Consider the following 17,593-nt stretch of genomic DNA (forward strand, 5'->3'; position numbering starts at 1 on the left):
ACGCTTTCAGCAAGCTCTGCGAGCTTCCTTACTGCAAGCGAAAACCGGCGCGCACACCGAATACTCGGATCAAGAGTCGCGTCCTCCCTCTTACGTGCAAACGGTTATTATCCTGCCTTTCCCATCCACAGTCCAACCAACGAATCAAACGAACGGCGAAGATTATTTCCTCTCTGATACACGCGCCACTTCCATGTTCTTTGGTGCCGGATTCCAGTGCATCGTCGCTGGTCGCGCGTCGCGCGTCTCTCGTATGGCGAGACGCGCTTGTTCGTTGGAAGGAAATTTCCGCCGCGCGATCCACCTTCTTCCTCTTTTGTTGTCTCTGTCGCAGGCTCGTTTGTCGCCCTTTGTCCGGTAATATTTTCTGGATACTTTGTACGCGCTCGAAGGTCGCTCTACAGGTTGGCTGAAAGCGTGCGAGACCGTCGGCTCTCTGGAAATCAAGCTCACCCGACCCCGGGTGAAAAATGTTTGCGCGTCTACGAGTGGCAAGGATTTAGTGTACCGGGATAGTAATGGTCACAGAGATGTCCCGCGCTTTTTCTTCTTTTCGTTCGTTCCATCTCACCTCGTCCCGTCTCCCGGCGTTGATGCAGTTTGTTGCATCCTACGAAAATTCTTTTTCTCTGCCGCCACTGAAAGCGCAGTTGCACCCGTGATTCGCCTGTTTTTCGCTCTAGCCCTTCGCCTCGCCCGGCCATTTCCCTCTCCTCCTCCTCTTCCGTCTTTCATCTTTTTTCCCGTGCTTGGGCTTCTCTGTCCCCACGGTTCTCGTTCGTTCCAAATAAAATTTCCTTCTTCTTAAACAGACAGCGAAGCTATCACGAGTCCGAGAGGCAAGGAGAAAATAAATATTGTTCGTCTTTTCCGTCGACGCGAGTAAACGGACGGAAAGCGAATCCTTCGGCTCGACTTTATTTCGCTTTGCATCCTATTACCCTCCGTACTCTTTGTTTTTCCCCGCTTCAACCTATTTACAAGCCGCTCTTCGCTTTTCGCTCGCAAACGCCAACCTCTCTCGTACATTTCATTCGCGTTAATCGCGAAACCGCCGCGTGCCATACCTCGCGTTCTTTTCAACCAACCGTTTCGGTTCCTTTCTAAGATATATCGAATTTTACCAAGGCTTCATCCCCGCCTGTCGTTCCACGGCCGTTGTTCAATTTATTTTCATCCGGTTCATAATACATGCCGCGCGGTTTCGCGGCGAGGCGGTGAAACGCCATGCCATCCCGCACCGCGTCGCTTTTTATCTCAACCGCGATTGAAAATTCTATTCCCGATGCACCCACTCCCTTCGTTTTAACTTACTCGAATGGCTATCTGAAAAATGGAAACGCGAAACGGCCGATGAATCTTTCTTTTTATTTTTTTTTTCTACCATTCGAGCCTGGTTGCAGCCGCCTCGCCTTGCTGCGTCGAGTCAGAGTCTGTTATTTAATCAACATCGGCCCGAGGTAATGACGTTCTCGCGTCAGCGATTTCTTTCTTTCGTTTTTGAAATTTCGCCGCGTCCAGCGGAAATTCGCTGGAAAACAGTTTTTTTTACGGTGCAGCGGCGATCAATGCACGAAAACCAGGCGAATAACCAGCTTAACTTTCTTTGATCCGTGTTAGCCTGCTGCTGCAGTCCACGAGCTCTGCTCGTGTCGCAACATCGAACATCTTTCCAACCACCACGCAATATCCGATATCAATACCGACAGATTTGAAAATAATTTCGTTTCGTCGAGGGCCGGTTTCCGGGTCGCTGCGAATGAATCGGAGCAGCCAAAGGTTACGACAACAGCCACTGTGTCTAGCAGAATCGACGACCGACCGACTAGCCTCGATTTCACTCGAAACTTTACGTCGCTTCATCAACCATCGAGTGCACATTGCTTCGCGATATTTCTTCCAACGTCAAGTATCGTAATACATCGTAAAAAATTATTTCAGCCGAGATGCGTTCTAACGAAGTTCGTTTTGTTCAAGGCATCTTCAACGGTTCCCCTCGAATAACACGCCCAAGATCTTCGAAAATCTGCGAACGAATAAGCGATAAATCGTCCAAAGAGCATCAGTTTGCAACGCGCCGCCGCTTCTTTCATTCTCTTAGCTGCGACCGAACTTTTTGCTGGGTAATTCCTCTGTCGAATAAAGGAAAAAAAAGGGCAGAGGAGAAAAGTACGTAGGTAGAGGTTAAAAGGGATGAAAATGCGCGTTGCGAGGGTCGTACAAAGAAGAAAGGACGCCGATTTGGCCGCACGTGTGTATTCGTCAATGTCAATACGTTTTCGGCAGGTCGTCGTGTCAACGTCATTCTCGATCACACGCGGAAAAAAAGACATCGAGCCGAGGCCGCGCGGTGAAAATCCGCTCGCGGATTAATGTCGGTTTACCGCGCGATGATTGGTAGCATCGCATTGTACGCGCGGCGATAATTCCCGAATATCTGTCAGGATTTTGACCTCTCGTTTCTGCCTGCGCCTCCCTCGGAAAAGAAGGTCCCTTGGAAAATTGGTCGCAGCTCGAGCAACGGCTCGAATGGCTTGCAAAAAATTCGTTTCGGACGCACGGATCGGTTATGCTTGTTGATTGTTTTGCACCTATTAATCGCCGAGCATTAATTCAATTAATTTATTTTCAATCAATCAAATTCCCATCGCACCGAATATACGGCAGAAGTATATACACGCAGATGTATTATTACCAGATGATGTTTATCAACATGTTTATCGTGGGGAAATTCGTCGGCGCGTCGCGTATAATTTCTCCGCTAATCGATCGATTATACTGACGCGTTAGTGTTAATGAACGAGCGTTTCAAGTATTCGAGAACGGACCGATTAATTGATTCTGCCGATAGCTTTTTACGCGAGTGTTCTTGCGAAAAAATGCAATCGTAACGTGATATAATGTGGTAGCTAGCGGGGATAAATAATGGTCGGTTGCGTAAAAAAGCAAGTAGGAATCGATAAAGAGTGGGATAAGTGGTCGGTTAACGGTGATACCGGCAGCTTGATTAACGATCGCTTTCCAACTAATTGGAAGGATCTTTAGAAATGGAACAATCTTGGTTTCGAAAGGGTAAATAATTGAGGCGTTAATAGTCTTGGTGGTTTGGTACGGTCCCGAGGGTGGCAAGAATGCGGCGCTCTTTGAATAATTTACGCAGGTCGGACTTTCGAGCCGGAGTTGCAGCGGCCCAAGCTTTCCACTATTTATTTCGCGTTTTACCATCGATTCGATTCACAACGTACTTGAAATTTGGAAAAAGCGCCGCAGATTGCAACGTTGCTCTTTGCACGCGAGCACAATTTCAAATCACCGCCTTTCTTCCCTCCGATCGTATGCAAATGAAATACCACGTCGTTACGCCGATTCTAAACACTGGGATTTTTGTGCGGTTTGCGAGAGATTTCGGTTGATCGCGTTGCCTCGAGATTTCTCCACGCGGAATATTTTCTCCTCTTCGTTCCGTCGCCAAACTACGCGTCTACTTGGAAAGACGAATAGAGCGAAGCTCTCGAGATATTTTCCAGGCAGTTTGTTGCGAGTAGCACGACCGGTCGTCTACAAAGTGTCTTATTTACACGATTTTAGGGGTGGACGAAACGTAACACGGAAGGTTGTAGTTTAGCAGCGTAAACAGGCTGGTTTCTGACGGTAGAAAGGATTTTAACTCGATTTCCTGACCACTCGAAGACTCGAGATCGAGCGCGAGGTCGCTGCTACTCGGCTGATGTAACATTTACTGAGATCCGGTAAATACTTACCGGCGGCTATCAGCTGGAAGAGACACGGTCTCGCTTGTGTACCAACGAAATTGTCCGCCCAGCACGACAGAGTACCGTAATCCAGCTCTGTGGTCGGCGTGTACCTGAGCACGCTCACGCCGCTTGACTTCTCCATCGAGAATCTGCCCGGTGCTACTTCCAACGTCTCTCCGCTGTTGTTGAATTTCCATCGGAAATTGTGCGCTGGCGGATCGGCCTCCACTTTGCACGCGATGTTCAACGATTCGCCCCTCGATGCTCCGACCACCACGATCCGGTCCTCCTTGCAAACCGGCGCGACTGAAAAATATTTCGACCGTGAATCTCCCCCTTTTCCCAATCACCACCATCTATCGCCGTTTCCGCTGCCTGCTTTTTCAATTCCAGTCACACGAGAATCGAACGCCACAACCGCGCGACGCGTTCCACTCGATCGAACGTTACGTCGGAAAAGTTGAAATGTAAAAAAAAATTGGAGCATCCTCGAAACGGCGACATTTAGCTAGCATCGATGGAACGCTGGCTTGGAATAATCAAACGCGTTGCACGACCTGTTACGCGTGCTGCTACTTACTGAAAACTGAGAACCGTTTATTTAACCTTTCTGCTGGAAAATTTTCCAAGCATGCCTCGCAGAGCTTTGTCACGAGGCAGCTTTCGCTCGGATGGAATCGTTTCGCGACTGATGTAAAAAGATTTCCCACCTACGACTACTGCCACCTTTGCCGAGCTACCTTTCCCGTGATATACATTTCTTCCAATTTATCTGACTCTCCTATCTCCACCTGCATCCGTCTCTTCTGCCGCTTCGGGCACGTATCTTGTCGTTTGAAAGAAGAAAAAGGATTATGACTTTTTAAGGCCACTTGGCAACAAATATCGCGCAATTGCTATAGACAATGGCAAAACCAACAAAATTTCCAATGATTGTTATTCCCAAACAAGATTATCGGACGAATGGCTATTTCTCATAGCTGGAAGTCCGATCGTTCACGGGTTCGATCTTTGAAATTGAAGAGCAGGAGTAAAATACGGTTTTGGAGAGATGGATGAGACAGTCATGAACACAAAGCGGCAGGATCGTGCTCAGAAAGCAAAGAATACTTCCGCTACTTTTGAACGTAAGTCCGTTTATGAGTCGAGGCAATCTTCCAGATGGCAATTTTCACGATATAGCGAGGTCCTAACTTATAGTATCAAGCTACGGTCCCAATTGATGCATCGACACTCACAGTCACGTGCAACCTTCTATATCCTTTGCGTTAGTATAAAATAAATTCCAACCTAAACTAAGCTGTACTTTACGAAACGTTAATTCTGATTTTGAACTATTCGATGTTCTGTCGATTTGCTCGCACGAATCATTCAAACATATACTTATCGTTGCTCTAACGTTATAATGATCGAACAATTATTATTACTATTATTATTATTATTATTACTATGGATATTCATCTTTCTCGTCAAAGAGTAATCAATACCTAGCGCGTACGTGCGAAGGTTCTAATTCATTTTTTTTCGCCTTTGATTTTTACGCGCGCCGCGATATATGCTATCAAAACTTTCCTGTTGACTGATTATTTGGCGCAGGGTAGCGTCCACCCTTGTAATTAACTAGTGCTTTCCAAAATCATTTGCGTCAACCAACTGGCTGGACGCTTTTGAAGAACCACTTTCCGGCTCCAATTATCTACTACCGTGGATAGCGTGTTCATCCAAATGATGGGAAATGATAATGTATCACTTGTCGGGCTTCCCTTCGGCTGTGCTCTGTCGTGATGAAATTGGGACATGGAAAAATTTCCACATTTGGAGGAGCAATCCTGTTACGGAGGAGGGATTGTAGAAGGAATTTTAGCAACGGGAAAGCTCAAGCTTCCTTGGAATGAGAAATTGTAGCGATAAAAAATAACGCAAAGGTGTCAACAAAAAGAGATCCAGGCGATAAAACGAGAACAGGACGGGCAGCGAAAAAAGGAAAGTTGTAGGAATAAGAAATACAGAAGCGAGACACGAGAAGAAGAATTTCAGAAATAAAAAAGAAAGCTCGAACATCCTAAAAGTGTAGTAGCAAGGCGGTTGGAGTGACAAGCCACGTTATAAAAAGAGAAGAGAAATAACTAACAGGTGACCAGGAAAAATGGTTTACAGGAATGAAGTTTCCAAGAATAAAATAGAATTTACAACGCTTAGGAATAAAAGCTGCTTTGCATCTTTAGACCATGTTATTTACGAGGGAATCGAGGGAACAGGTTCGAAACACGAGAACGAAAGCTCGTGGACAGAGTCGAACCGCAAAGTTACCGACGTGAAAATCACACGCGACTGATATCGTGCCGCGCATAGCTGCTATCTGTATGACTTATTGCCGGTCATTTCGATGCGACTGATGTACGAGCCTCGCACTTTACGCGTTTAATTCGTTTCCATTCGTTTCTTAGTACGAGCGCGAATAAATATTTTCTGTCATTACTTTTTCCATTCGCAATCGCTGGCCATTTCTTTTCGATATTTTCTATTCAGGTGTTTAACGATTCAACGAATAAATGACAAAAGACTCGGTGAAACGATATTGCTGCAACGAACGAATTAAATTGCAAATGTGTCGGCCCGGACGGCTGACTGAAATAAATATAAAAGAATATCGGGAAGTATTGGTTAAAATGCATATTGACGGAAATCGTTGATGCGGAGGAAAAGGCGTCGCGCTTTCGTTCTTTCTTATCGAAACCGAGCGAACACCGCGAACAGAAAATTTGACGAGGAAAACCGGTTGACACTGGTTTCCCTCGGTAATTAACGCCGCGGACAGAAATCCGAGTCCGTAACTCGAAATTTAATGAGAAGAATTATCGAACGCGATGTCGCGATACGCGTTATTCGAGTAGCACGAATATCGGTAAAACGTTGCTACGTTCGGATGCGACGATTTAAGAACCGGCGCTCTTTGATTTTATACAGCTAGCGCGCTCCGCCTTTTTTCCCCAGACTCTGCTTAATTGCGGGCAACGTTGTGACATGTAGTACTTTGAAACGGCTTTCAAAAAATATGCTCATTCATCGAATGGCCCTTTGAACCTGTTCGCTCCGTTTTCCCTCGCGTTTATTCCTAGTTTTCTCTGATGAAAGGAGCAGCTTTATCGGATGATTTGCGTGTAATCGTACGGGCACGAAGTCGTAATTTCTCTTTTCGCGGAATTAATCCAACGCTCGTCGTAAATCTAACTCTTTCCGTTGGAAACGTGCTCGTATATAAGCAGATAATCTAAATTTACGCAGGCGAACGCTTTTGGTTAAAGTATCATCGGCGTATGGCGTTCCGTAAGACCGATCAACGCGTCGACATTTCGATCGAAGTTGGCTTAAATCCCGACCGAAGGAAACCACGCGGCTTCGAGGCGGACGTGAATAGCCTAAAGCAAATGTCATTCCCAGGATCGGGGCGATGATGTAATAACCGGGAAACTAAATTCAGATACGAGGTTGACTTCGATTCGCAAACTCCCGCGAGATTGCTGCTTATACTGGCTCGTTTCCTTGTCCTTTACGAGCCCGTCAGGAGCCGCAGTTAAATATCGGGCATCGTGTTCCGGGCTTGTTTTCACGGTGCATCTATATTCGATGTCGGAAACCGTTCCCATTCTCCGTGTAGAATATGCGGCCGAGCGTCGATCGGCCCACTATGTTTTTACGATATCGCGTTAACGTTCGCCTATTCTAACTACGATTTAAGTGGGTAAAAGTATCGGGTAAATGTGTTTTCGCGTGCAAAACGGTCAAAATCACTTCGAGCCACGAGCTCATTTCTCCTAGTATCGCGAAACCAAACAGTCACGATCCAGCAGCGGTCGGGATTGTCGTCGCCCGGTTAACGGCGCAGCCGACGTGACGACGACGACCATCGGATCAACATCGATGTCGATATGTTGGGTATGTTGGGCAAACGGTATCGATACGTGGACAAGCACAGAACGATCGCCGGTCCGATACCGTGGCGTTAAATGTTCGGTTTATCGAAACGAGCGTCTGCGAGAAAGATCTATCTCTTTAGTCTATCGTTTTTTAAAACCGACATATTCAATTTGTACATCGCGGTGCCGAGGTAAGAGCGCGTTGCTTCTCGAGGTCGCATCGTGGGTTGGCGGTTTGCTCGGTGTAAAACGGGAATTGGATATCAAAAATGTAGCTAAAACTAAGTACGACTGAAATATTCAGCTGGAATAAGAGGAAGAGGAATTCGGGTTGGCTGTTTCGGAATAAATAGACGAAAGTAGTACAGGTGAACCGTATGCGCGAGAACGGCGTTCGTTGCTCGTCGTTGAATGCCGGCTTCGTTACCGAGTACCGAGGAAAATCCTCGATTAAGTCCGCTCGATTAAAATAAAGTACGCTCGGAGGCGGATCGTTGAAGTGGTTCTCGTGACGAGCCGCGGAGATACTCACACTTGACGCGAAAATGAAGAGGCTCGCTCCGAGTTTCGTTCAGGTCATTCGTTGCGGCGCACACGTACTTGCCGGCGCTACTCCTAGTCACGCTCTGAAGTACCAGGCTCTGATTCGACCAGATTATCCTGGCTGACGTATTATGCGCCAGTATTTGGTTCTGCAAACAAGAATTTTCGTTTTAAATACACCGGCCTCTGTCGGTCGGTTATTAAACGCGTCTTAAACTAGAATCGATAGGAATTACGCGACGTTGCGACGCTCGTTTATTTTAAGAACGAAAGAAAAAGATCTACCTATTGTTTCTATTTCTTTTGTACTCTTTTTACCAAGATGAAACACTCGTGAAAGGAAGGTATCTGCATCGGCTTGGCAGCTCGACTTTGATCCATTTCTTTCTCGTTCGTGCTCGGGCTAACAGTAGATTTCGAATCGCGATTTCGTTTCTCGTTACGGTCTGCCTTCGCGATAAATTAGAGATAAACATGCACCGAACCGTTCCACGCTGGCGTCTTCCTCGCGATTCCATTGTCGGTTGTGTTATCATCTATCAGCACCTTTTTCTACTCAACGCGAAACGTGTGCATTTTTAGAAGTAATTACGATCGTCAAGGACAAAGTTAACGTATATCGTGGTTCTCCATCGGCGAGGGACGACGGCCGCTATTTTTTCTCGTTATAAAGTTCGGTTATCGAGGAAGAAACGTCGCGGCGGCATATAGAAGGGATAAATCCTTTATTATTGCGAGCACGTTATTCGGCGAAAGAGACTGGAGGAAAGAACGTGGTTCGATAACTTTTACGATCGGAGATGTTACGCTGGCCGCCGTCTTTGTTACAAATTTATCCGTTTCGACGTGGCGCGACACAGCGGTGAAAAGGCAAGAAGAGGAATCGGGATGGGAGAAGAAAAAGCGAGCTCGGGCGAGCGTTGCTTCTCTTGTTAGTTAACGTCTCGCGTTTCCTGCGAAGCTACGGTATCGCTCGATATCGCCGACGAATAATAACGCGGTATTCTTTATCACCTGAAATCCTTTGACTTTGTATTCCTTTGTGGGGATTGACAAGGAAACCGACGGGAGAAACGGAAGTCCAGGCTGACGGCTTATCAACCGTCGAGCATAGCTAAGGACGATACAACGGTGCACTTAGTTGTTTAATCAAACCGGATGAAAAGAGTCGCTAGTTTCGTTATCTTTTGTACCGTTCCTCTTTTGTCCCGTCTAACGAGGAGACGAAACGAATGCATTTGATTCAAGAATTCTTTCCTTCTCCGGGAAAATTAACATGACAGCGGTGAGCAACCCGGTGGAAAAAAGGCCTCGACGCCTTGACGACGAGGCCGAGAACGAACGCTACGTACGAACTACGTCTACTACGGCTATGCAACGAGAACAGGCTATCGTCCGTATACCCACGTACGCTTTTACGCGTGTAAGTACTTATTATCCACGCTTTATAGCGAAGCGAGCGCGTCTTTTCAAACCAACACGATGCCAGGTTTAATTAGGCCAGTTTGGGACAGAGTTTCGTTCTATCTTATTTCGTTGCTGTTCGCTCCGTGCGACAAAACGAAGAACCAAGCAAACGCAACGCTCTGTTATTGCGGAGTTGTCTGCAAGTTGCAGTGAACTCGATTCGGCCGTCGTATGTCGATCCTATTCCTTTCCCGAACGTTTCGCCGGGTATTTCCGTTTAAACACCGAGTCGACAAGCGGAGAACGCGACACGCCCAAAAGTTTCTTCCGGCTCTTTCGGTTTGTTTCGGTGGATCGCGTTTCAATTAGCCGACGGGCAAAGGACGATCGCGAATCATGGATCTCGTTCGCAGAGAAACGCTCTACCGAAAGAGGCAAGGGTTAGAGCCAACAAGTAGGTAAAACCGGGACACGGCTTACTAGCCGAAGACCGTGCCAAATGCATCCGCGCCTGTTTAATCGGACGAGAGACGTCCTTCGAACTTGTCTTTGTCTCTCGCCAGTCGTCCTCTTCCTCGTTTAAATTCCCTGTTGTACCTGTCTTCGTTTTTTCCATCTTCGTTTTGTCCCTTCTTCTCTCCGCTTTTCCTATCTCTATCTTTCTTTCTCTCTGTCGCACCCCTTTTATTCCTTATATCTGTTTCTCTGTCTGCAGCTCGTTTTCTCCATTACACCGATAGACTCTCTTTCTTTTGTCCCCACTCCTCCGCAGGAATCCGTTCGCCGAAGATAATTCGAAATCGATTCGAAACGAGGCCATTTGAATCTCGGAGAAGGTGGCGCAGACTGTCAGAACAGATCAAGATTTCTTCTCCTCCCGCGAGTCTTTTTTCCATTCCCCTTTTCCGCTCCGCTTCGAGCTTGTTCCTCTTTCTTTTTTCGTCGTCCCCCTTTGGCTTTGTTCGATTGTTTTATAATCTCGGCTCGCAGCCACATTCTCTTGCCGGAGAATCGTGTCCTTCGTTGGATAGGTTTCGCATCGACGGATAAGCACTTAATTACTCGCGGTCGATCGTCCAGGAATTTCAATTCGTCTTTATCCTAATTCGTGTTGCTGATGTTCAGCGACGAATTAAAAATCGAAACGAGGAATTCCGCTAGATTTAATCCCTTAAAGAACTTAATCGGATGGGAAGATCTTGGATACGATCGATAAACTCGGCGGCTTGGAAGGGTCGACAATACGTCGACTCGATCGAGTTGGATTGTAATCTATGCAACTTGCCTCTCTTCCGTGTTCCACAGTCCAGTCAAGGAGCTTTAGCTCGCTTAGCATAGGTTAAGCTTCGGTTAAGGCCAGAGGTTTACCTTCGATTTACTAGCCAGTCAAGACTCGTTAAACGTTATACTTCGTTAAGGGGACTAGAAAAATTTATGACCAATACCAACAACTTCTTTTCTTTCCTTCTTTTCTTTAAATTCGCGCTGTTCGTTCATCGAGTAACTCGCAGCTTTACTGTTGGCAAAGAACGATCGTTAATTTATAAAGTCCCGTTACAAATTCTTTCGTTTATCGTGCACACGACGAGGAGGAACTCGGCTAAAGTCAACGATCGTAGACTCGTCGTTTTCCGAATCGATACATCGATAACCGTCTCTTCGAGTCGCATATTACCTACGTTTCGCTTTGAGAAAGTAGCTGCAAACTTTGACGTTTCTATTCGAGCGCCTGGCTGCCGTTCGCTTCCTACCATTTTCTCTCCAGCTGGGACTCCCCTGGACCTTTCCACGTTTCCTCCTGTGTTTTCCCTCGTCGTTTCATCACGCCAGAAACGAACCAACGATACAGTTCGAGAGCTTTCGTTTGTCTTTTATCGTTTGCGAGCCAATTCCAACGAAGGCTAGTAGTAGCCTGGCTACCAGCCACCTGCCACCCCTGCACCTTCTTCCACCATTTGTCGTGCGTACTATTCTCCCCCGTGTGTGCAAACAGTCCCGTTTCTTTGCGTTTCGTTGCAACTGTGGGAGATCGGAAGCGAGTCGCGCTCTCATCTCCTAGAGAAACCGGCAAATTGAAAAGCGGCCAATCTACAGACTGACTGTCCCACAGGTCGATGATTGGCCAACCGACGAGCAAAATTCGGATAACGACGCGTCGATCGGATGCTGCGCCGCGTACCACTTCTTCCATGGTTTAGACAGCTTGCATAATGAGTTCGTAAGCGCGCACGCGTTAATTAGAACCCCTTAAGGATCGCGTTCTAGATTCTGGTTTGCCGTTATTAATTCCATTTTCCTGTTACGGTTTCGCCGAAAACGAGCTGGTCCTTTGATCCTCCTCTCGACGGAACCACCTGCGCGAAACATTTTCCTTCTCCTAATCAGATTTCGTAGAGGTAAACGAGGATCGCCCAACTTGGTCGTTAAATCCATTCTCTGGATATGGATACTCCATCGGCGACTAACTTGTTTAACCCTTTTCTGTCAGCCGCCCATCTCTACACCGAGACATCAAAGAGCTCGTTACGCGTGAACACGATCCGCGTGAAATTTACATTTCCATGTAGATCGCTTTCGCGACTGATTTTACGAGGCTTTAAGCCCCGACGTGTCGTAAATCGCGAAGAGTTGCGAGGGCGCGTAATTCGTTGCAGCGGTTCTCACGACGCTTTGGCAAATTAAGGTTACCGAAACGTTTCTTCTCCGACCTGGTGATGAATATGGGTTACGGGTAGAAAACTTGGGTCGAGAATGGTATCGATATTCGAACGGTATCCAAAGCGGCGGGAGGTCAGGTCTGAGGATACTAAAACTTTTCGTTTGAACCTGACAAGAGCGAGGCGGGCAAGTGTGCGCGGTTTTATGCAACGGGTCTAGCCGCAGGAAGAGACAGTTGGAACGGAGCCCAAAAGCCCGGAGCTTCATTTTGAGAATATTCGGAATCCGGTATAAGGGTGGAATTACTCGTGGCACGTGGTACATACAACCATCCGGGTACAATGGGCCAACGGCATTGTCTCGTACGTCGCCGTTACATAAAGTAGGTGTTAACCGTCCTTTCGTACACGCTCTCGTGATATTCCGTACACGCATCCTTCCAAGGTTAGCCGATGCAGCCGCCTTGGAAAATGGAAAATGGACGAATCTCTGGCTTTATCGAAGATCGTCCGATAACGGCTTGCATACAGCACCACTGTAACTCTGTTCGCTTTAACGAGTCCGGTAGGTTATATGTAAACGTAAATTGTCGACCGTTTGTCGCGTTTCCAGGCAAATCCCCCGGGTCCGAGTTCGCGCCACGTTCCTCTTCTTTTCCTTTCTAATCTCCAGCAACTCCGACTTTCTTAACTTCCATGCTGTAGTTTTTCCTGTACCGATGTTAAGTCGCTCCTACCCTGGCAAAACGAGCAAGATGTTATCGACGACACCCGATTACGAGGAATCTTCTGGAAGTGGATCGGCCGAGACAACACAGAACCACCATCGAATATCTGGCTCGTTCGATCTCGTCGTAGAAGCTCGGTTCACATCACCTATCCCGTAAGATTCATCGAATTTCTTCTTGCATTTGGATCCTAAAAAGGTTCACCGGTTTCGTAGGATACGTTCGTCTCTCTAGTCCGATCTAAAGCTCGGTTGCCAGAATTTTCCGGTGAAAATTCGACTCGGTCGCGATTCGGGGCTTCTTCTACGTCGCCGTAGCCTTGCCCTGCTAGACTGGGGAGAAAAAAAGGCGATTCAGGAGGGTAGGAAAGAAAAGAGGCTAGAGGCGGGCGTTCATTCCGGTCAGACGGCGCACTGATTCCTTGAAAAATTGCCAACAACTCGTGGCTGTGCTTCCTTTCCTCCTTCCTTCCTTCCTCCCTTTTTCCGTCTCACCTTTTCTCCCTTTCGCCCTTGCATTCGTTATTTTCGTTCCGTCTTTTTCTTCGTTTCCCTGCCGTGTCTAAAGGCTAAGCGAAATTCATTTTGCCTTCCCTCTTTCTACCACCCAGAAACCAGAAACTTGGTCATCGATCGTTCGCCAGTGTTTTCGAACGATTCTTACGATATCTATCTTTCCTTTCCGATCTTATCCCTGGAATTACGTCGTAGCGAGAAGAGAAGAGCAGGCGAGTTATTTCAGTTTCGCCAGAGACGCGGACGCTCAGAGAATTACAAAAACGTCGCTATCGTAACCTCGTTGCGAAAGATCGTCACTTCCATCGAATATGCGCGTGCCAGAACTCGCGAGTTCAGGTTTCCTCGGTCGATGAAAATTCGGTTATCGCCCGGTGGCGAAAACGTGGAAAAAAGGAACTAGGCAAAGGAGAAAGCGCAGCCAGCAGCGAAAGCGATTACGCGTTTAAACTTTTTCCGCGGCGTTAAAGGAAGCCATTATCGTGGACGTGGATCGCTCCCGGAAAGCGAGCAACGGAGAAAGGGAGAGAGAGAAAGAGAGGGTTCTCTTCGAACAGTTGTATTTTCACGAATCGCTCTGTACACGTACTAATGTGTCGACGAACGAGCCAGGGAGCGTACTCGAGACGTACCATGGAGAAGAAGCCGAGAGCATTGAACGACGGTTTAAAGAGACGAGGTAGCTAGTATGCCGGTCGAATAGGTTGCACGGTAGCGGCATTTCCGGTGCGCTCGTGCACACACGCGCGTCTCGTCTTTTCTTCTCTCGCTAGTCTTGCCTCTAATTTTTTCTTTTTCCTCGTGCGCGTTCCATACAGGCAGGACGCGTCGCAGACGTGCCGCGCCGTCGATGAAATTGAATTTATCTTTGTCCGAGTTTCGCGTCTGCTTGTCGGAAAAACTATTTTAGGCGACAGACATAATTGTATCGAACGTTACATAAGTACTTTCGTCTTTCGTTGTGTTTTGTCGTTCCATTAAATTTTACACGCCCGTTCGAAGATCGTCTTAACGCGTTCACGGCGAACGCTCGTAAATTTTGTCGGTTTTCGACGCGAGCCGTTACGTTCGACCCTGCCTGTCTGTTTCCTCCGTGCTCTGTTGGCAAAGGAGCTTCCTCGGAAGAAAAAATGCTCTCTGCTGGTCCCGGCCAGGGCGGCAGCACCCTTCCGAAAGATTTGTGGCCAGGATTTCGTAGCTCGTAGCGCGAGGATTGCCTGAAAATTTTTCATCGTGATTATATCGGCGGCATTGTCGCGATACTTCCGCTAGAGAAATTGTTACGCCAGCGACGCGCGATTTCCTCCCTTTTTAGCTTCGTTTTGTTTTAAAGCGATTTATCAATGACAGAGAAGATCGCGTGCAAGCCAGACTAGCATGGGCTTCGTTAGCTTCAAAGTTGCTCGGTATTCCATGTCAATTTTCTTGCTTTGCTTCTGTTCCAAGAGAGAAGAGAGAGAGAGAGAGAGAGAGAGTTGAGTTCGTTTCATCGTTTTTTCCAACGTGATCGAATGGAATTCACGGCTTTGAGTCGCGTTCAATTTCTTCCACGAGATTTTTTCGTCTTCTCGCGCGGTGGAAGCTTGCACGTCGATGATCGATGAACGCGAGCGATTCGCGAAGAAATCGATACGCGATGTCGAGATACCCGACTTTGACGCAACCAAGGGGTTGATGGCTGGCACATTTGCGACCGGCAAGGATGATGCATTGCGGTCCGGAATGCGGAAGGACGCGAGGAAAAAAGGTGAAGCGAAGATGCTTCCGCGGCTGCTTTCAGCCTGCTACGTTCTCTCCCGCCCCTTTCGTCGCCCCTTTTTTCTTCCTCTTTTCGTAGCAAGGAATCTCTTCTCGTACCTTCGACGTCCGGCGTGCCTCGTATAAATGCTGTAAACCCTTCCGTGTAGCGGAAAACTTCCCTCGTTATCTTTGATTACGTTTTCGATTCTTCTTCGTATCGTGCCGTTGGCCGCAGCACCGCGTCGTGCAACTTCTCAGCTCCCCTTGCTCAAATTCTCCGAGTTGCTCGGAAATTTTGTAATTTACTCGATCGTTTGATGTCTCTTTGAGTTTCCTTTTTCCAACCGGGTTCCGGTATTAAGCGCGACGAAAGTATTTTAAAAGGTTCGTGCGCGCTGCTTGCGCCATATTTCTCAACGAACAGAAAGTAACGAACGACCGACTTGTTGCGTGGGGAGAGACGAAGAGAAGATAGAAAGGATTCGTGACAGAATTTGGTTGACCGTATGACTGATATCCGATTCGATTTCACCGGGACCCGCATCTCCGAAGAAAAAGCAACGGGAGATCGCGATTCGGGGGAAGAAAAGGCTCTTCTCGCTTCGGTCGAAGGCAACGAATCCGAGCGGAATTCCGGCACGGCTGTTCGATCGCGACGCCGCGCCACGTCGGTGAAATTGATTGATGTACGGCCTGTCGAATCCGGCGGCAGCCTATTTCCGGCTCGCAACCCCTTGCCCGATTCCTTCCAGCCAGTTCTCCGCATTAAGTCCTGGACTTGTCGGATTGAATCTCACGCCAGTGGAAAATGCACTCGACCGATTCATTGCGAGAAAGCCCATTACCCTCGCGTCGTTCCTACGACTGATCGGTGTACAGCAGAAATAACGTCCATTTGAAAATCAACGGCGCAACCGTGTGGAATTCAAAGTCTCGTTCGCTTTACGAGTACTGTGCTTTTCATAATATTCCAAGCTTACAGGCGTTTCTGCGCGATTACGACGGAGCCGTAATCTCGTTCGATAGGAAAATTCGTTGCTGGAATCTGCGCGAGATTTCGCTTTCTATCGATTTCTTGTTTCTGTCGAGAAATTGGCTATTTCCGAAAAAGAAGTGCGGAAAAGTAGCGTGTCCGACATATCGATGACGGTGTCAAGATTAAGAAGAGCCTACTTCTCCGGCAAAAAGTATTTGATCTTTTGCCTCGTATTTAGGTGGACGAGGAGGACATTAATAGAGTTCTTCCGGTTGTCTAGTCGGTCAATCCACTTTGCCATCGGAAAGATGAAGAGTCGGGAAAAATCTTCCAACGTCTTTTCCCGAGCGGCCGATTGGCTCGTCGATACTTGGCGTAGCTACAGAACGTCTCTATTGTCCTGGTGAATGGTACAGCCAGCCTAATCACTGTACCCCATTATAGCGGCTATCTCTGCCTTCCTCGTTTTTCCTTCCTCTTCCCCCCTCCCCCTCCCCCGCCTCCCGCTCTTTCCGCCGCCTCTTCTCTCCCTTCTTTACCTTTTAACCAATATTCCACTGCTGTCCCTATCGATGCTGCGTCGTCCTTCCGTTCTCTGTTCTTCTTTCGTCTTTACGATCGCCATTCAAAAGGTTACTGCCGCTGCCAATGGCTCCAAGCGTTTTTTTAAGACCGACAGTTCGGAATCCTGGCTCGATTGCTACCTTGGGATTGATTGGCAGATTGAACGTGTCGATGGCCTCTTGTAATTCCTAGGCAAACCCTTTTAATCGAGCGAAAAGGGTCGTCTTCGTCGAAAGGGACCGGCACGTGCAGCTAGTTAGCTGCGCGATCTATCAGAAAGCGATTCGTGATATCGATCGCGTTCAACTTACTCCACTTGCGAGTTTATATAGTTCAGCCATCGAAGTTGCGAATAATAACGAGCAACCGCGACAGCTGGAAACCGAACGATACGAGTCGACCGAGGGAAACGAGCCGGATGCGAAAGAAAAGCGACGAAAGGATGCGAAAGGAAGCAGCGCGTAGATGGGTGTCGGGAAAGCCGAGGTTACGATAGTCGCTTTGCTCGCCTACAATGAAGTCAAATCATATTTTTAAGATGCAATTTCGACGGAAATCTCTTATGCCGTAGCAGCTGCTACCAGGCTACCGTTAACCTGTCTCCTTGCCGGCGTCCTTCCTGAACTACGACACGTATCCAGCGAAACGTCTCTCCCGAGTAAACAGAAAGAACGAGGCGAACGAGAACGGCAAGAGGCTGGATTAACGTAAACGAGAAAAAAAGAGAAGAAGAGCAGCGAGGACACGGTAGAGGAAAAAGAAAGTGCTCGTATCTTTGGTCATTTTCCCCT

At 47.6% G+C, this 17,593-nt stretch overlaps 1 protein-coding gene across 5 annotated transcripts in view; it reads right to left on the reverse strand.

The window, feature by feature from the left end:
• Positions 1 to 17,593, reverse strand: part of LOC100644170 (nephrin) — a 253,734-nt gene that overhangs the window by 15,702 nt on the left and 220,439 nt on the right. For all 5 annotated transcript variants that reach the window (XM_048405776.1, XM_048405777.1, XM_048405779.1 and 2 more), the window contains 2 exons: positions 8,205 to 8,364; positions 3,762 to 4,061 (listed from right to left, as the gene is read on the reverse strand). In XM_048405776.1, coding sequence (XP_048261733.1) covers positions 3,762 to 4,061; positions 8,205 to 8,364 — 460 coding nt within the window. The remainder of the gene's footprint in view (positions 1 to 3,761; positions 4,062 to 8,204; positions 8,365 to 17,593) is intronic.

This window comes from Bombus terrestris, chromosome 5 (genome assembly GCF_910591885.1).
Source record: "Bombus terrestris chromosome 5, iyBomTerr1.2, whole genome shotgun sequence".
Classification (NCBI taxonomy): Eukaryota; Metazoa; Arthropoda; class Insecta; order Hymenoptera; family Apidae; genus Bombus; species Bombus terrestris.